Source organism: Thermobia domestica, chromosome 2 (assembly GCF_964235325.1).
Source record: "Thermobia domestica chromosome 2, izTheDome1.hap1.1, whole genome shotgun sequence".
In the NCBI taxonomy this organism is placed as follows: domain Eukaryota; kingdom Metazoa; phylum Arthropoda; class Insecta; order Zygentoma; family Lepismatidae; genus Thermobia; species Thermobia domestica.
The window spans coordinates 154,273,940-154,295,074 of NC_137455.1; the positions used below are offsets into that span (position 1 = coordinate 154,273,940).

The window sequence follows — 21,135 nt, forward strand, 5'->3', positions numbered from 1 at the left end:
TCCAAGGGATTTTTTTTTTTCCCGCACTACATTTAAAAGCTTATCACACGGTGGTCCAATGTGATCTGACACGTACATTTCATTCACAGCATTTCTTATAACACACAAATCAAAATTGTCTACAATGACATTTCTGTGATCGGGTCTTTTCCTGTGTTTCTATCTTCTATCTTGACCCTGTCTCATCATTCGTGCCATTTCAGGTGAAATCAATCAAATTTTCAGAAAAAAAAAAAAACGTCGTCTCAAAATTTGATGAAACTTGGTGTAAAAAGTACAGGACGAATTTGATGTTTTCTGTAGAACCGTGTTAGCCTCAATTGGTCATATCTCCCGTAAATGTTAAGCTAGAGAGAAAAATAATATACCATTTTGAAGAGGAAAGAATAGGTTACAAGATATGTAAGGAATATTTTTATTTGTAAATCAAATATAATTTTTAGGGAAATCCTGCTAAAATTTTGGATTAGTGATATCTCAGAAAGTACCCATTTGATTTCCTTGAAATTGGGTACCAGGGTAGTTCCATATGTCCGGCATAAGTGTGCCAAGTATCAACTTGGACCAAGAACGGGCCTGGAGCCTACAATGATTTTCGTGTGATTGTGTCGGGAGAGACACCTGGAGTGCCGATGTGGCAACTTGCCAGTTTGTCAGTACTGGTGAAGTAAGGTGTAACTGAACTAGCAGTAATGTTTTTCTGGTGCAATCTGTAATTCAGTACTCCTGTGGGGACCTTTGGAATATTCCATCTTCGGTGCAAATCCTGAAAGACAAGTTTCCCAATGTGTGAAAAAAGTATTACTTCTCTGATGGATTTGCATCTCAGTGCAAGAACCGGGAAAACTTCATTAACATTTGTATGCATTCTCACGACTATCGTGTGGTATTGTGAATAGCATTTCTTTGGAACCTCATATGGCAAGGGAGTGTGTGATGATGGTATTGGAGGTGCATTGAAAAGGAGTGCTGCAAAAACAAGCCTTGAAAGACCATACACAAAATCAGATCATGACTCCACGCCATTTGTACAACTGGGACACGAGTGACAGCAAGGATTCTAAACTGGTTTATGCGTACTGCACAGAAGGGGAACATGAAGAGGAAACCACCTTCGTAAAGAACAGATTTAATGCAGCTCGACAGATTCCTGGAACCCATACATTTCACTCTGTGGTTTCTGTGTCTTAAAGAAAGATCACAATGAGGCTATATTCTTCTAAACCAGACTTTAAAGAAGAGTTAGTAATTGCAGCAGATGGTTCACAAGCTGGCATTACCATTGATAGAATCAGGGGCTTGCTTTGTTACTTGCACCTATGGTGGCTTCTGGTGGCTTGCTTGTGTTCTGCAAGTCGAAGAGACACATGAAACAGCAAAGTTGTTTTCTGAGACCTTATGGACCAGCACTTTCCTTTGTATATCCACAGTGATCGAAGTGAGATGGTATGCGGTGGTACGTTATACCACCTCTGCTTTTTTCCGTAATGAAGGCATCCCGCCTCTGGTTTTTAGTGATCAAGACATACCCTCACTGGAGAGTAGATGCTAAATACCTTTGATAAATCAATTTTTATACACAGTAATTGACCGTAAAAAAAGCTTTGATCGTAAAAAGATTTTATTTCTTATGTAGAAATAATTTTAAAGTTGGCAACACCGACATTTTTGTTAACTTTTTCCTACTTTTTTTTTTCTTTCTTCACAGAAGTTCATTTCGTTTATAGTTTGATGTGTCCTATTGAATTGTTTCTTTCTTATGTATGTGTGTGTCTTCTTGCCTTAATGCATATAAATTTCTTGTTTTGAGCATGCGCGGATCTTCGGGGATTTGGAATACCCCTCAGTAAGGGGGGGGGGGGAGTCCGGCGGTTTTTCTGCAGGTAATTAATAAAAAACTCAGTTTTGAGCATTTTCGTAAATAATTCTCTATAGTGCGACATAAGGGGATTTTTTAAAAAAACTTTTTCAAAGAGTTGTGGGCGGGGGATCAGTCTTTCCATGATCCTTCCTCCCGTACTACAGAGAAACTCTCCAATGATTTTTAGTTATTATGTAAATAGAAATGCAATCTTTTCGGCAACATACCCTCACTGCATTTCAACATTTAGATAGCCGGTATGTCGAGTCAAAATCAAAATAAAACATACCGCCTTTGCTTTTTTTTCACTTCAAACACTGTATATCCAGATATAACAGATTGCTCTCACTGCCTGCTTGTGACATCATCTCTCTTGTTGATCCCATAACTGCAACTGGCCGTACATACACGCTCAGCAACAAAGAAATGGAAGAAGCCAGTGGACTGCTTCAATACAGGCATCACTGACAATTGATCACTTTCAAGTCAGTAATAGCTAAATATTTCTTACACCTTATTTCTCCAGTATTGACAAATTGGCAGGTTGCCACATTGGCACCCCAGATCTCTCTCCCGACAGGGTCACACGAAAATCATTGTAAATTCCAGGCCCATTCTTGGCCCAAGTTGACATTTGGCACACTTATGTCGGACATACGGGGCTACCTTGATACCCAATTTCAAGGAAATCAAATGGGCACTTTATGAGATATCACTAATCCAAAATTTTCCCACAAAATATTTGATTTTAAAACAAATGTTCCTGGCATATCTTGAAGCCTATTTTTTTTCTCTTCAAAATGGTATTTTATTTTTCACTCTAGCTATATTTACGAAAGATATGACCAATTGAATCTAACATGGTTCTAACAAAAACATCGAATTTGTCCATTTTTTTTACTACCCTATACTCTGAAACTACAGGGGATACAAGGCTACAATTTGGTGCATGATCACCTCTCATAGGGCGTACATTTACACCATGTTTCATCAAATCTGACACAATGAGATTTGGGCTTGATTGATTTCACATGTAATGACCCATTCCTACAGTTTGTGTTATGTTCAGCAGTGTGTTACCTGAGGAATTTATATGAACCCGTTGAAGTTGTGACTCACAGTGGATTGCGCCAGATTTAATCTCTGGACCCCTTTTATTGTCGAACGTTTCTGCGTGGTCGCCATTTGTGTTTGCTTGGCCATGACAACTTTAGCTGTGGTTAAACGGTTCCCCGATACTGTTTGTTTGACTATTCGGTTGTACGAAAAATGTGCGTAGAAAAGAATCAAGATGTATCTTTGTGAATAATGGTTCACTTTCCATTGCATTTTAGTAGCGCCAACATGGCACTCCTATACCTTCAAACTGAAACAGCACACTGATAAGGACATAGGTTTCATATTTTTGGTGCAACTACACGGATGACAGTATCATAAGTTTTATGTAATTCTTTAAAGGAATGTGAGTTTGCCAGTTCTTGATGGGATCATTCTCTGTTCTTGTGTAACGTTCATTAGAGAAGTTACATCAGTACACAATACGACTACTGTTACTACAGTCTGCCATTCGCTCTCAGATTTTGCTTTATTGCGTTCAGTTTCGTAACAGTCAATAACGATTTTAATATTCATAAACAAGAATACAGTTAAACTATCAAAGAAAGGACTTACAATGTTACCCTTCACTTTCATTCTCACACACAAATATTTATTGATCTTCGATAAATATTCTCATGTTGCAAGAAGATATAGGAGTGGGCAAAATAAAATATGTATGAGGACATTGCACACAAAACGAAACATAGTTTAAAAAATTATGCAGAGAGGAAGTAAAAATGTATATTAACTTCCATCTCTTAATCAGATGTCAGAACGGCGACAGTTTCAGCTTTTAATTTCTTGGTTTTTGTTTCTTTCGTGAGTGTATCTTTCAGATCTTACACTAAATGAGAGACAACCACCTATTATGTATGCTTCATAAGTCCAAATTTAATTTAGGTCTTTTTAGTTTAATAAATTACCAGAGTGAGTCATAAATTGTTCGTTCATGAAGCCATCCAGAGGTATCATATTATTCCTGTTACGTGGAAGCACAGAGCGCAACCATGAGTTTGTATGACGTGGAGTGCATGTCAGTCAATACGTAGACAGTGCCTTAGCATGAAAACTCAAAACCAGAGGCTAGATAGAGATGAATTGATCTGTATTAATTTTCAGATGCTTTCGCATGTTTTAAAAAAATACTCTATGAGTAAAATTAAGATTTACAAACATCTCAGAATTAAATATAGGTACACGATTTCACGAGGATGACGGACGTTTCTTTAAAGAAACGTGAAAGAATGAGTGTAATGTAGAGATGCAAGGACTCGAAAAAAAAAAAAACTCGTTTTTTTCTCCTTCGCTTTTTTGCTTGGGAAATTTTGGGCTTTTTAAAAAAATTTACTTTAAATTGATAAAGCAGACTTTGTTTCGCTTCAATACAGCACAAAAACTCATTTAATTAGTAGTTGGTATAGGTAATAATATAAAACCTAAAATAAACTATGAATTTCGAAAAAGTTTTTTTTTTTTTTTTTTTTAATTCTTAAGATATTTACATTATGAATTCCTAAGGATTAACCAATAGATGCAATAATTTTCTAACCTCTTATATACAAAAGTAAGTACTTTTATTTTAAAAAATGATACACAAATAACTAGCAAAATTGTATGTAGTATTTTTACTTCAAAATATCACACACACTCTTTTTGAAACAAAATAAAACATGAGAGAAATACATTTATATGATAAGCTTAAAGGCTGCACATCAAGAGCTTGGTTTCGGGTGGTTCTGCACATTCTTGAAACTTTTAACTTTTAACTTTCATATAAATTGTATGGATATTTCGAACAAATTTTTCATTCATTGATCATATACGTAATAATCTGTCGCCACCTATCAGGTGCTTCGGTTTTACAAAAAAAAAGTCATATAAAATAAAAATGAAAAAAAAAATGTAAAAATAAAAATAAAAATTAAAATAATGATGATGATACTGATATTGTGTTTCTGTATGATGTTCCCTTTCCTCGAGACTATGGCTGCGTGAATGTATCACCGACTGCTGAACGCGAACACACCGGGCCCAGACGGGTAAGCTATCAACACTCACTGACCCATCCACTACACCAATCATCTCCGGAAAATAGAACTCAAGTTGACCCTAAATATAAAGATTTCTAAGCCTCCTTCATTCTCACTCGCAGCCCAGTATCCCGATCCGCAGTTCATAGCCTGCATCCCATCGCGAGATAAGGTTACAAACCACAATCCGACAGAACAAGACACTGACCCAAGAGTGAAACTGACGGTGAGTGCTTCGAAAATCTAAATGTGTGTGTTTACTAACCCAGATAAAAAATAGAAAAAAAAATAATCTCAAATTGGATCTAAACCGCGCAACGGAATGGAATTTCGAAAAAGAAAACTAAATGCCAAAAAATGAATTTTGCTGATATTATTAACGAAGTGAAATTTCCTGGCAGGTCTTTGATTCCAACCCCGGTCACACTAAGTGAAAACGATTCTATACGTCTCAAGATGCTATAATATACTTTCGTCACACTGTTCACGTACTGCTTTAAACACTCTACTTTCTGAGTACTAACAATACTATTGAAGTTACTATACTACGTCGTTTTAAAATAATTAGCTTTGCACTGGACAATGAAAGATTTTGTTTCGACTCGCACGCTTTATTTACACTAACTTTCTGTATGATAAGACATAACAGGAGAATACATTTAAAAAAAAAAATCGTAAAGGTTGGAAATTGAGGAAAATTCTTGACATAGCTGAATGGGTAAATTTATCATTGCATTACATACTCTCTTCACATATCATGAACAATTCTACATACGTTTGGTTTAGTCAAAAAAAAAAAAAAAAAAAAAAAAAAAAAAAAAAAATGAAAATAAGGACATTTACTACAAAATCACATAAGCCTTGCACTACACATATGCTACTCATTACGGCTGTGTGCTACATACTTTACTTTCTTTTCTTAGTATTTTCTCCTTTAGATACCGTTGTGGAGGTAGGGTCAGCGCGGAGGATTTATACCAACAAGGTGACCTCCCTTGTATGAGCTCAGACCTCATCCACTTTGATTCCACAACAAAACATTTCTTTTGAGACAATACATACACTAAATAAATCTACATGAAAAGAAAGTACACTTAACCTAGTCCCTAGCCTAACTATCTAACTTAACCTAAAACATATAAAAATCACTTTATTCAACAGATTAATAATATAGCACACACCCCGCCATTCTACCGAGGACGTATGGGACGTCGACCATTCAGCTTTAATTTTGTATATTGGAAAAAAAAAAGTCTTAAACTATGTGCTTAAAATTCGAATTTCTGGTTTCTGGTGAAAGGAATTTCAAAATACATAACGAACGTGTTGTTGTTGACGAGCATCTCCCATTACCAATAGCTATGCAAGCACCCTTATTATCAATGTGAGCCGAAACTTTGTATATATTTGTCTCATCGTATTCAAACTACAGTGAAGGTAAGCACAAACCAGAGAATGGATTTTGTTCTGTAATATAGCAGTACGGAATACTAATAATAATAATAATAAAAAATATACGACAATTACATATTCAAAATATAATTTTGGGGTGAAATGTATGTACTCGAAAGTACACACATTTCATGGACTGTTGGTAACAAACATCCACACTGAAACTCCAAAAGAACAATTTTCCCCCCTCCATTGAACGAGTGATTTATGTCACATCGCAGATTTTATATATTGTATAACTTAGGGAAAACTACGCAGCGTTTAGCACATATTATAAGGCATCACAACACCACATATAAACATGTCTAATCCGAAAAGGTTCGAAATTTAGAGGTTCTTTTGGCCAAAAACAACAGAAATTTTGATGCTTTATTTTTTTTATTTATTTATTTATTTATTTTTTTTTTTACAACTTACTTGATATGTTCCATGGAAAAATAATAATAAATACTTCTCTCCTACGTCTGATGGTTGTTGTTATTTTACACCAGCTCTCGAGGATTGAGAGCCTACTTCAGTGTACAAAAAATAAAATCTTCGGATCTGACATCCATGAATTAACAAGGAGTAGATGGCTTTCCCCCAAACTACTCTCGGTCTGACGTAAAAGATTTGCTCTCACTGCAGAAAATCCTATGTCCATTGAGCACAGCAACCTTTCACTGCGCTATTCCACTGTTTCACAGATAGAGAGCCTCAAATACATCGTGAATTGGGTGTAGATACTTTAAATCTCTAATTTTCCACGCTTTTATGGCGACGAAGATCACTCTACGTCCATCACTTAACACTGCTTCCGGTAAAAGACAAAGACAATGGGAAGAAGATCCCTAATTGGAGGTTCATTGTGACGTAACTATACGATGATAGGAGTTTCTCTCAAGATCAAAGAAGCCGAAAAATCTCAACCACACCTGTGATTGCGGAAGATCCAATCACAGATAATTTAGGTTAAACAAAGAGATGCTTCAAGAAGCTACTATGGCTGACTTTACAAATATAAAATTTTAAAGAAGATTTTTGAAATAAAAATTTTGAATTCTTTCGAAGATCCCCTAAGCCAAAAATATGAATGAAAATTGACTGGAAAGGATTAAAAACGACCAGAAATTACCTTATTTCCTAAAATAATATTATATTTTAGCTAAATATACAAATAATTGTTCAATGTAAACATATTACCATATATTTCCCTCTAAATATACTAAAATCATTAGTTCAAGGAACTTAACGCAAATTTTGCGGTCTACTTCAAATCAAGTCATTGATTAATTATATATTAAAAATAAAATTTTAATAAATATTAAATTCATATATACACTGGTTGCCCAAAACTTCCGGGCCATGTTACATTATACGATGTATAAGGTAACATCCTCCGGGAGCTTCGGAAGAAAAAAAAATATCTAACTTAGAAGTCCTAAGTTAAGCTCCTTTTTTTTTTCTAACCTAACATTTTAATCATAAAATACACTAATGTAATGCAATCAATATAGGAAATGTTTTGAAAATTTTTCAGAGACCTTAATCCTAACAAAGAATTTATAACTACTCTATACGAAAAAAGGAAAATTGGACACAAAATAAGACACAAAACAAACAAAAATTACCTTAATCTAAATTTAACCTACGATTCTCTTTCTTTTTTTTTCTTTACGACTATGTTTCGTTTCTGTTCAACCTCCCAACAGCTCTCTCCTCTTTTCTTCAGAGCATCGAGATTTTTCAAACTGAAAGCATATGTGACTGCAGCATTGTCACAGTGGATCGTAGTCCGTCGACCTAAAATGAAGTAGGAGAACTTCTCGCAAAGGAAAAGGACAGCTGCCAACTCTAACTGGAAAACTGATAAGGAGGCCTCATGCGGCTTTATTCGCCGACTCGCGTACGCAATAACCTCCGGGTCATCCTGTCCCAGGGGAAATTGAGCCACGTAGCCAGCCAATGACTCCGCAGAGGCATCATTGAACAGATGAAAATCCAAATTGAAATCAGGTTGAGCAAGAGCAGGAGGACTACTTAGAAGTTCTTTTAGATGATCGAACTTTTCTAATAACTCCGAAGAGTATTCTATCTTCCGGTCCTTCTTAAGAAGATCGTAAAATGGAGCAGTTAAACCTGCGAAGTTTTGGAAATGTCGCTTTCGCCATCCCACGAGACATCTCCGTAAAGCCTTCTTAGTTCGTGGAAGGGGAAAGTGACGGATGGCCTCATTACTTTTAGGATTTATTTGTACAGAAGATCCTGAAACAAGATGGCCAAGAAAAGGAATTTCGAATTTGAAGAAGTTGCATTTCCGAAAATTGAGAGAAAGATTAGCCGAACGAAGAGTGTTGAAAACCTTTTCTAAATGCTGGAAATGTTCGTCTATGGAAGATGAAAAACAAAGAACGTCGTCTAGGTAAACTATAAGAAGATTTTTGAAGGTTTCTAATCCAAAGAAGGTGTGCATGACAGACTGGAAAACCGCTGGTGATGATTTCAAACCCATTGTTAAACGAGTCATTTGATACTGACGTCCTTTGTAAACAAAACTAACATATTTGTAAGAGTCCGGATGGATCGGGACACTATGATATGATTGCGTACAGTCCAACGAGGTGAAAATGGTTGCACCACTGACTCGCGCGATTAGATCGGAGATCGGCTCGACCTGAATCTTTGGTGTAATCACACGCTCGTTGATACCACGCAGATCAATCACGGGCCTTAGCTCTCCAGACGCCTTACGCACAATATGTACAGGGCATCTGTAAGGTGAAGGACCTTCAACGATAATCCCAAGTTTTACCCACTTATCTAAGACCTCCTCAAACTCTTTTTGAAGATGAATGGGTACAGGATACAACTTTCCTACCACCGGGACGTCGTCGGAAAGCTGTATTCTATACGGCTCGACCTTTATGACACGGGGATTCTCTGTGAAGAGACACCTGAATCGAACTAATAATGAAAACAACCTCTCCTGAGAATCCGAATCGAGATCGGTTCTCTGAGAAACAAAGTCCCGAAGTTCCTCCTTCGTAACCGAGGGTTGAAATAAAGAGTCGTCCTCTTTATCTGAAGTTAATTCTGCGACAGTAACCTGGCAACAATGCTGCTGTTCCATGTCAATAGAAATGATCTGTCCCGAGTCTGATTCAAGCGAAATTTCTTTAGACTTACAATTTAGAGAAAGGTTGTATCGAACGAAAAATGGGAATCCTAAGATACAGTGTGCTTTTAATTTCTGAACAACATAGACTGGGACTTCGAAAATGCAACCTTGGATAGTGAAGTTTAAGATCTGGAAACCTTTAACTTGGAATGATTCGTCTCCCGCAAAACCTTTTAAAGAGATATTAGTTTTCGGTCGAAGTTTGGCAGAAGGATAGATCTCTTTTATTCGTCTCCAAGCATCTCCCGAGAGCAAATTCGTATCCGCTCCAGAATCTAGGATACAAACCAAAGATAACTCTCCTACCGAACAAGTTAGAGTGGGTGAGGGATAGGATAAAAGAACACTCCTTTCCGCACTGGAGTCACACTCCCTCTCGTCTATCACGAAACGAACCGAGAACAGAGGCGTGCCCGATTTGTTTCCCCGAATTCCGGAAGTTACCAAAACATCTAATTTTGAATTTTGAGGTTCGAGATTAACTACTGGACAGGTTGATGCCAAACAAAAATTTTGATGTTCCGTTACCGAACTTTCTCCTTTTTGGGGAGTCGAGGAATTCATATCGCAGTCCACAGTCTCCCCTAATGAGGGCTGCGACATGCATTTCCCGAACTATTCCCATTCGCTTCAGATGACTGCGCCATCGGCGGCATGAACGTCGTATACGGTGAAGGCCAACCAGTGGACATAGCCATGTTCACCGCTGGGGAAGGAGTGGATGTGGGAGTTGCCACTCCTCCTCCAGGAGGCAAATTCGGCATGTATCCCGGATAGGCTTGCGCTCCCGGTATGTGGTTCGAACTCGGCGCGCACTGTTGGGATGCACCTCGATGACATCCAAAGTTCATTGCTCCCGATTGATAGTTAGGATTGGAAACATATGGAACATTCTGGTTTCCGTTCCCCCAGTTTTGCCTTCGGTTGTTGTTGTGCCAGGGTCTTCTGGCCTGAAAATTTCTTCTTCGACCTCGGTTCCCCAAGAATCGATTGCCATTTCCATTTCCCTTGGCATCACCATTCTTCTTTCCTTCGTCCTCCTCCGTCTGCGACGAAGTGTCTTTTGTCTGTTGAGACTTTCCGTTCTTTTCGGTTTTTTTTTTCAATCTTGGCCTGCCGAATGTGCAGACGCTTAAATTTCTTATCTGTTACTGGTTCCATAGGTTCCGGATGACCTTCTATTTCGGCTATCTTAACAATCAGATGCTGGATATTCTTGGGCTCCACGGCTCGCAACAATTTAGCATCTCCAGCCGGCAGACAATCTAGGACAGTCTCAATGAGTTCTGTCTCATCTGGATGTTGTGCCACAGCATAGTATTCGGCTATGACCTTCCAGGCAAAGTCAGTTAGCCGGTTATACTTGGACCGGTCAAATTTCATTCCTTGTATGAATTTCTTCTGCAGGCGTTCCATCTTGGCCGAGAAGTAGTGCTCCTTAAATAGACGCACAAAGTCAGCATAACTGTTGATGTCTTTACAGACCGTTTGGTACCAGGTCTTGGCCCCAGCCGACAAACAACACGGTACCAAAACCATGCGTTCGTATTCTGACGCGGAGATTATCTTAAACGCCTGTTCTAAGTTTTCTAGAAAAGACCTGGCCAAACCATATTCTCCTGCGAAGTTCGGTAAGTGATTTAGCTCCGACAGCCTTAAATTTAACGCCCTATTACCAGAACATCCCTCATATCTGCCGGGATTCAGGGGAGAGTTGCAGCCAATCACAGGGCTCTTTGCATTAGAATAATTTTGTCCAAAATTCGAATAAGAGGTATAATTTGGTCCAAAAGGTAAGTTGCTTGGCATCGATACCACTGTGTGACTACATACTCCCTCCGGAATTCCAACAAACGAAGGAGTCCTATCTGCAACAGTACTGGACACTACATTACTTAAGCTACATACATTGGAAGTCGAGACCGAAGCCTGAGACCACGTCAATAATGGATTTAAAGCCCTAGAGGCAACCTGACCACTCATGATATCCCCATAGGTGGGACTGGAATTGTTCGTAACCAACGAATGCGAATTTAAGTCAAACGGCCAGACATTCTTAGCGTGAACTCTGGTCGGCTGACAGACAGAGACTGTCACCGTTGGGACAGTACGAGTCTCCCCAACCGAAGAGACTGGTACATCCACTCGGGTGTCAGAGTCTGTTTCGTCAGAGTCAACCCCCTCACAACCAACAAAGTCACATGACCGCTTGCGACCGACAAGACCTGGTTTATTTTGCTCCCGATCCTTCACCAAAGTTTGGATCTTAGCCTCGAGTACGTTATAAGATTTCCGGGTGCTCGACTCGAGATGCGATAGTTCTTTAGAGAGCTGATCACATCTGCGATTTTGCTTTTCTACTGACAACCGGAGATTCTCCTCAACGGTGTCTACCCGCGCTGTTATCGTATCCTGAAATTCCCCCACCGAAGTATACAAATCGCGAACTTCGTTCCGGAGGTCCGATACGTCCTTGTTTACATTTTCCAGCTTTTCATTTACAATTTGCACCATTTCCGACTTTAACAAATCAAATTTTTGATTCATCGCGTACAAATTATTATCTACCTTTTCAAATCTTTGGTTCATAATACTGTCAACCTTTTCAAATTTTTGGTCCATAATACTGTCAACCTTTTCAAATTTTTGGTCCAAAGTTAAAGTTTAGGTTTGACTAAAACGTTCTAACATTTTTGCAAGGTCTGTCACGGATGCAGGTGAACCTGCAGTTCCAACATTCTCTCCACCGTTGTGTAAGAGTTTCTCTCCCGAGTCGTGCGTCGCGGTGTTCGGTTCACTTTCACTTTCCTGTGACTTGGAAAGCGAGCGCACAGTCAGCTTTTTGGCCACACACGTTTTACAATACCATGGCTCACTACACTTCTTTAATTCTTCTACCTGCTCATCGGTTATATCATAGCACTGTGCATGCACCCATCCAGAACAACCGTCACAATACACAGTGAAGCCCTGTATTTCCTCACTACAACACACATATTCATCCGGGCTACGGGATTCAGTACTTGACCTGCTACCAGCAGACATCTCCATTTCATATAAATTGTTTTCCCCAAGTTACACATATACAAACTCAAGAGTGACTACACATCGTTCAAGGAGTCGTTTGTCACAACAGTCCCCATTACATTACACTGCTCTTTCAATACGATTCACTTAGCACTCGCGAAAGATTGAAATAACAGATCCTGGCTGTGGAACGCCAATTTTACCAAAAAAAAAAGTCATAAAAAAAAAATAAAAATGTAAAAATAAAAATTAAAATAATGATGATGATACTGATATTGTGTTTCTGTATGATGTTCCCTTTCCTCGAGACTATGGCTGCGTGAATGTATCACCGACTGCTGAACGCGAACACACCGGGCCCAGACGGGTAAGCTATCAACACTCACTGACCCATCCACTACACCAATCATCTCCGGAAAATAGAACTCAAGTTGACCCTAAATATAAAGATTTCTAAGCCTCCTTCATTCTCACTCGCAGCCCAGTATCCCGATCCGCAGTTCATAGCCTGCATCCCATCGCGAGATAAGGTTACAAACCACAATCCGACAGAACAAGACACTGACCCAAGAGTGAAACTGACGGTGAGTGCTTCGAAAATCTAAATGTGTGTGTTTACTAACCCAGATAAAAAATAGAAAAAAAAATCTCAAATTGGATCTAAACCGCGCAACGGAATGGAATTTCGAAAAAGAAAACTAAATGCCAAAAAATGAATTTTGCTGATATTATTAACGAAGTGAAATTTCCTGGCAGGTCTTTGATTCCAACCCCGGTCACACTAAGTGAAAACGATTCTATACGTCTCAAGATGCTATAATATACTTTCGTCACACTGTTCACGTACTGCTTTAAACACTCTACTTTCTGAGTACTAACAATACTATTGAAGTTACTATACTACGTCGTTTTAAAATAATTAGCTTTGCACTGGACAATGAAAGATTTTGTTTCGACTCGCACGCTTTATTTACACTAACTTTCTGTATGATAAGACATAACAGGAGAATACATTTAAAAAAAAAAATCGTAAAGGTTGGAAATTGAGGAAAATTCTTGACATAGCTGAATGGGTAAATTTATCATTGCATTACATACTCTCTTCACATATCATGAACAATTCTACATACGTTTGGTTTAGTCAAAAAAAAAAAAAAAAAAAAAAAAAAATGAAAATAAGGACATTTACTACAAAATCACATAAGCCTTGCACTACACATGTGCTACTCATTACGGCTGTGTGCTACATACTTTACTTTCTTTTCTTAGTATTTTCTCCTTTAGATACCGTTGTGGAGGTAGGGTCAGCGCGGAGGATTTATACCAACAAGGTGACCTCCCTTGTATGAGCTCAGACCTCATCCACTTTGATTCCACAACAAAACATTTCTTTTGAGACAATACATACACTAAATAAATCTACATGAAAAGAAAGTACACTTAACCTAGTCCCTAGCCTAACTATCTAACTTAACCTAAAACATATAAAAATTACTTTATTCAACAGATTAATAATATAGCACACACCCCGCCATTCTACCGAGGACGTATGGGACGTCGACCATTCAGCTTTAATTTTGTATATTGGAAAAAAAAAGTCTTAAACTATGTGCTTAAAATTCGAATTTCTGGTTTCTGGTGAAAGGAATTTCAAAATACATAACGAACGTGTTGTTGTTGACGAGCATCTCCCATTACCAATAGCTATGCAAGCACCCTTATTATCAATGTGAGCCGAAACTTTGTATATATTTGTCTCATCGTATTCAAACTACAGTGAAGGTAAGCACAAACCAGAGAATGGATTTTGTTCTGTAATATAGCAGTACGGAATAATAATAATAATAATAATAATAAAAAAATATACGACAATTACATATTCAAAATATAATTTTGGGGTGAAATGTATGTACTCGAAAGTACACACATTTCATGGACTGTTGGTAACAAACATCCACACTGAAACTCCAAAAGAACAATTTTCCCCCCTCCATTGAACGAGTGATTTATGTCACATCGCAGATTTTATATATTGTATAACTTAGGGAAAACTACGCAGCGTTTAGCACATATTATAAGGCATCACAACACCACATATAAACATGTCTAATCCGAAAAGGTTCGAAATTTAGAGGTTCTTTTGGCCAAAAACAACAGAAATTTTGATGCTTTATTTTTTTTATTTATTTATTTATTTATTTTTTTTTTTACAACTTACTTGATATGTTCCATGGAAAAATAATAATAAATACTTCTCTCCTACGTCTGATGGTTGTTGTTATTTTACACCAGCTCTCGAGGATTGAGAGCCTACTTCAGTGTACAAAAAATAAAATCTTCGGATCTGACATCCATGAATTAACAAGGAGTAGATGGCTTTCCCCCAAACTACTCTCGGTCTGACGTAAAAGATTTGCTCTCACTGCAGAAAATCCTATGTCCATTGAGCACAGCAACCTTTCACTGCGCTATTCCACTGTTTCACAGATAGAGAGCCTCAAATACATCGTGAATTGGGTGTAGATACTTTAAATCTCTAATTTTCCACGCTTTTATGGCGACGAAGATCACTCTACGTCCATCACTTAACACTGCTTCCGGTAAAAGACAAAGACAATGGGAAGAAGATCCCTAATTGGAGGTTCATTGTGACGTAACTATACGATGATAGGAGTTTCTCTCAAGATCAAAGAAGCCGAAAAATCTCAACCACACCTGTGATTGCGGAAGATCCAATCACAGATAATTTAGGTTAAACAAAGAGATGCTTCAAGAAGCTACTATGGCTGACTTTACAAATATAAAATTTTAAAGAAGATTTTTGAAATAAAAATTTTGAATTCTTTCGAAGATCCCCTAAGCCAAAAATATGAATGAAAATTGACTGGAAAGGATTAAAAACGACCAGAAATTACCTTATTTCCTAAAATAATATTATATTTTAGCTAAATATACAAATAATTGTTCAATGTAAACATATTACCATATATTTCCCTCTAAATATACTAAAATCATTAGTTCAAGGAACTTAACGCAAATTTTGCGGTCTACTTCAAATCAAGTCATTGATTAATTATATATTAAAAATAAAATTTTAATAAATATTAAATTCATATATACACTGGTTGCCCAAAACTTCCGGGCCATGTTACATTATACGATGTATAAGGTAACATCGGGTCTGCAAAATCGGTAAAATTCCGAATTCTATAATGCACTGAATGTTCCTTAAGCTTGTTTAGAATCGGGCAAGTACCGAATTTTCTGTTCATGGATCATATGCGTAATAGGCCGTTCATTTGATCATGTGGTTTCCTAGGCTTATAACCGCCATCACGGTGTACCCAGTCCTGAAGGTTTCTGAATTTTTAACGACAGAAATTCAACTTTAAAAAAAAAGAAAAAAAAAAGGAATACATTTAAGAAGTTTGGAAAGAATCAATTACTGTTTCAATTCACAAGAAAGACGACAAAACTTTTTGTAATATAGCGAGGCATTTCTCTTAATATTATATTAACAAGATTGATTACATACGCAGATGAAATTATTGAAGGTTATTAGTGTGGATTTAGGGAAATCTATCAACTATCGACCAGATGTTTACTATTCGATAAATACTCGAAAAGAAATGAGAATATGTTACCCAGTACATCAGCTGTTTATTGATTTTAAAATAATTTACGACTCCAATAGGAGGGAAGTATTGTACAATTCTTACAGAATTCGGAATACCGAAAAAGCTAGTTAGATTAATTAAAATGTGTTTAAATGAATCCCAGAGTAAAGTCCGAGTAGAAAAATTCTTGTCGATGAGCTTCAAAGTCGAGAATGGTTTGAAACAAGGAGATGCGTTATCGCCATTATTATTCAGCACTGTTCCGGAGTACGCTATAAGGAAAATTAAAGATAGCAACCAGACCCTAGAGCTGGATAGTATTCACCACGATATGGCGTATGCTGATGATGTAAATTTAACAACAATAGAAAGAAACAATAGAAAGAAATGCATAGGCCTTACTAAATGCTTGCAGCGACATTGGTTTAGAAGTAAATGCAGAGAAAACTAAATACATGAAGGTTCACCGGGATCGTAATACGGTAAATTGTGGATGTGTTAAAATATTGTATCAAATAATACTTTCGACAAAGTGGATACTTTCAAATCTCTAGGATCAATATTACCAGACCAAAATCATATCCAGAAAGAAATTAAATGTCGACTGAAATCAGGAAATTCGTGTTATTATTCAGTTCAAAATAGTTTGTCGTCGCGAATTCTGTCGAGGAATTTAAAGCTTAAAATATATAAAACAATAATCATGCCTGTTGTTCTGTATGGTTGTGAGATATGGTCGCTTTCTATAAGGGAAGAACGCAGACTGAAAGTATTTGAAAATAAAATCCTGAAACGAATATTCGGACACAAGAGGAATGGGAATGGGGGAAACTTGATAACGAAGAACTGCATAATTTATACGGTTTACCAAACATCGTTACGGTCATCATGTCTAGGAGGCTCAGGTGGGCAGGTCATGCAACCAGAATGGAAGAAGGTAGGAACACTTTCAAAGTTTTAACTGGATATCCAATCGGAAAACGTCCATTAGGAAAACCTAGGAGCAGATGGGAGGACAATATTAAGATGGATCTCGCAGAAATAGGAATACAAAGTAAAAACTGGATCCAGTTGGCTAAGGATAGAAGTCAGTGGAGAGCTATTGTGAACGCGGCATTGAACCTTCGGATTCCATAAGCCATAGATAGAGAGAATATATTATATATTTAAGTTAAGCACAACTGCACAACAACCATGAGTTAGTGGTTAGTTTTTGCACTTCTATTGGATTCAACCCCGATTTCGAGCATTTTGACAAAAGTTTTTCTTAATTCCATCTGTGAATGTAGAGATAGTGCGTGTACTGTGAATCCTGGCCGACTTCCTTTATCGTTTTTAAATCGTTGTTATTACTAATTACCAGCAGTGACGGATTTGTGAAGGGGGTTAGGATGGGGATGTTTTACAGATTGAAGCCTGCACCCCGAAATAACGGAATTTCTAAAACAATCGAAATATTTGTTATGCCCTTACTCATAATCTTCGAGCTCTCCTCAGATAAAAATTAGGTATTTTAAAAAAGCTAAACATTAATATGGAAAAACGCTCCCAAAACACTTTTCTAAATCCATCACTGATTATCAGTATAATATGGTCTTCAAGGTTGTATCCGGAAGATTATTGCTGAATACAAACAAAACTAAATATTAATTATGCCTATACTCATAAACTTCAAGCTCCTCCCAAATAAAAATTAGGAAATTTTAGAAAAAACAAATATTAAGCAGAGAAACACCTCCCAAAATACTTTTCTGAATCCGCTACTGATTATTTCTATAAAACTGTATTCAAGGTTGTATCCGGAAGATTATTGCTAAATCATTGCACAGCTACAGTATAACAAAAATGTGGAAGTACACTCTGACAGATATACTGACAAACTTACGCTCTGACGGATATATTGAAAAAACAAGTTTAACTTATGTGCTAGAAGCTAGAGTAGCGCTACTAATCTCTAAGAAATGAAACATGAATGACTAAAAAGAAACGACGTAGGCAAGAAAAAAAAATGTCGATAACTCAGAAGTTAAAATGAAGTTAAATATCCTCTACAATTGCCCTCAAATACTACGTACTGTATGTTTACTTTAATTCATAAAACATGTGCTCCATCCATCATGATGGTGAATTCCAGAGCGAAATATAGTATTTAGGTCATGAAATCTTATTTAACTTTAGAGTATACTATAAGAAAGCTATTAAAATAGAAAAATCATGAAAATGAAAAAAGCCAAAATTTCCAAAATTCTCGTTTTTTTCCCAAAAAAGCGGGCTTTTTATGTGCAAAAAACCATCGATTCAAAAAGCCGGCTTTTTTGCATCTCTAGTGTAATGTATATTTCAACTTGAGATGGGCGTAAATTTTCTCATTAATATATGTATTGTTTGTTTTAAAAAATCATTAAGTTGCGGATATTTTCACTTTTAAGTCTGGATCGGTACTTGTTGGAAATGAAGAGAGTTGTAACAAATACATTAGATATCTTATTATTATTATTATTATTATTATTATTATTATTATTATTATTATTATAAAGCTATTAGTTTCCTCAAATTTATTAAGATCGTAAAAGTTAGTAACTTTTAATTTTTTGGAAGTCTGAAATAGTGAATTTATTTCTTGTTTACTTGAAGGTGATCATGGAGGAGATAGTGAAGCAGAGGTGACAGCTGCCATGTTCGTCTACTTCCCCAAACCTCTTTTGTCGAGAAGACTTGGTCAGTCCGCTGATACTGTTTATCAAGTAGATTTAGTGCCTACTTTAGCTACTATTCTTGGAGTTCCCATACCGTTTTCTAACCTTGGCACCCTAATAGTAGAATCACTTCCATCCTCAGAGACAAGTGGTGAAGACTGGAGGTACGGATTAGGTGCTATGTATAATAATATCAAGCAGGTGCACAACTATATACAGGAATATTCAAAGACTAGTGGGCAATTACCTGTAACTACACTGCATGAAGTTGGACGTCTATATGAAGATATTCAACTTCAAATGAACAACGTATCAACGGAACAAGGTTTCAGAGAGAGTTCTGTTGCAGCACGGAAATATATGTTGAAAGTTAAGGAAATGTGTAATGAAGTATGGGTGAAGTTCGATTCTTCAGTGATGTCATGGGGATTAATTTTTATGGGTTCAGCTATTCTTTTCTCTTTTGTTCTTATTGAAGGAATACCTAGAACTAAACTACTTGACTTAATAAGCACAAAATTGTTGATTGGCGTTAACGCAATCATGTTGCTCATTGTAGGAGTAAATGTAATTCTTTACAAGTCAGACATTATTAGTAATTATGAAACAACAAGTTATATTTTCACCAATTCAGTTTCTTTAGGTATACTTTCTTTGATTTTTTTACAAAACTGTAAAGAAATTATGCATCATATTCATGAACGAGTTAGGCAAGATTGGTTTAGTGTTGCAATTAGAACTTTAGTGTTGATTTCAGCGTGTGGTGTATTTTCCAATAGTTACGTGGTGGAAGAATCTAGTGTGTTGTCATATTTTCTTACTACTGCAACAGTGCTTCATGTATTTAATTTTAAACCTGAGAAAGATTTACTGAAAAATAAACACAAGTGGTGGTCAGTGCAATCATCTCCTAGAAAATTGAAGTTACTTTTTCTTGTTATTGTATTTAATGTATTTTTACGATTATCTCATTACTACTGGAGGTGCCGGGAAGAGCAATCATGGTGTGATTCTTCTGTGACACAAAAATCATCGTTTTCTACATCTCACGGACGATTCGGGAATGTGCAGTATGTTGTAACCTTAATTTCTTTAGCATTATTTGTGACAATATGTCGAATGTGGCTCAGAAGTTGTGGAAATCTTGTCGGTTTTTCGGCTACGGTTACATTGACTAGATACATGCCTACAGTAATAGTGGTGTGTATTTGTGTATTTTGGGCACTTCTTGGACTTCCTAAGTATATGAAATCAAACCTGGAAGTGTGGCATCAGCAGCTTGTAGCTTGGATTATATACGGCTTTGTGACTCTTACCGTGGGGAGTGTTTTTATAAGTCCTTTGTGTGTTTTTGTAGTTCCTAAACAAAAAGACGATGTAACAATTTATTACGGACAAGAGAACATAATCCCTCATATATTCAATCAACTGAAAGAATCAATGCATAATCAAAACCGTGGACAGAAGCAGTATCCTGTTGTTTACGGGTTAGCTACAGCTTACAGTGCTGCATTGCTAATTATTAGTGTGATGTTTGTGTTGTTAGTGACACTTTTGTTGGGTGATGTGCTGGCACCATCAGCGGTTCTTATGTTCGTTTCCAGTGTAACACTTGCCTCAATATTTGCAATCACACGTTTGGATTGCAATACTAATGTAGGTAAGTACATTATAGTTAACTGTAGTGAGAGTTGCCTTTGTGTACCTTTTTCGTTTTGTAATTATTAGCAAGTTATTCTGCCACCGCTCACTTGTAATATGTAGTAGATCCGTTTTTCATTGTTTTCGTGGCGACGATCGTTATATTCATATTTTTCTATCGATTCTGTTGTACTAAACATGCCCAGGCTTTTTAGCATCCAAATTTTTTACACATCCGTTTTATACATCGTATTAGATTGACTTTTCCATGCATAACTTCTTTTGTCTAACAGTAAGTTACGTTCCTATCTGAAAGTGCGCTACAATTCTATACCATAATAGTTAAGGTTGTGGCAGATAAACTTCACTCCAACAGATGAAATGAAGGGTAAGGGGGAAAAAACAATGAATGTCTATGTATGTGCTTTTTCGGGTGCTTTGTCCTATCTATTGGTGACTCTTGGTACTATTTGACTGTATATGCCATGCATACGTAGATGAAAAAATGTCCATGTAAAAAGGGGCAAAAGATGTAATTAACCCTATTCTTCTTACG

At 36.9% G+C, this 21,135-nt stretch overlaps 1 protein-coding gene across 1 annotated transcript in view; it reads left to right on the forward strand.

Annotated features, from left to right (window-relative positions):
• The window catches only part of PIG-O (phosphatidylinositol glycan anchor biosynthesis class O), a 44,164-nt gene that overhangs the window by 12,832 nt on the left and 10,197 nt on the right, over positions 1-21,135 (forward strand). Inside the window, exon 3 of the mRNA XM_081747476.1 lies at positions 18,877-20,598. Within this exon, the coding sequence (XP_081603602.1) occupies positions 18,877-20,598 (1,722 nt within the window). The remainder of the gene's footprint in view (positions 1-18,876; positions 20,599-21,135) is intronic.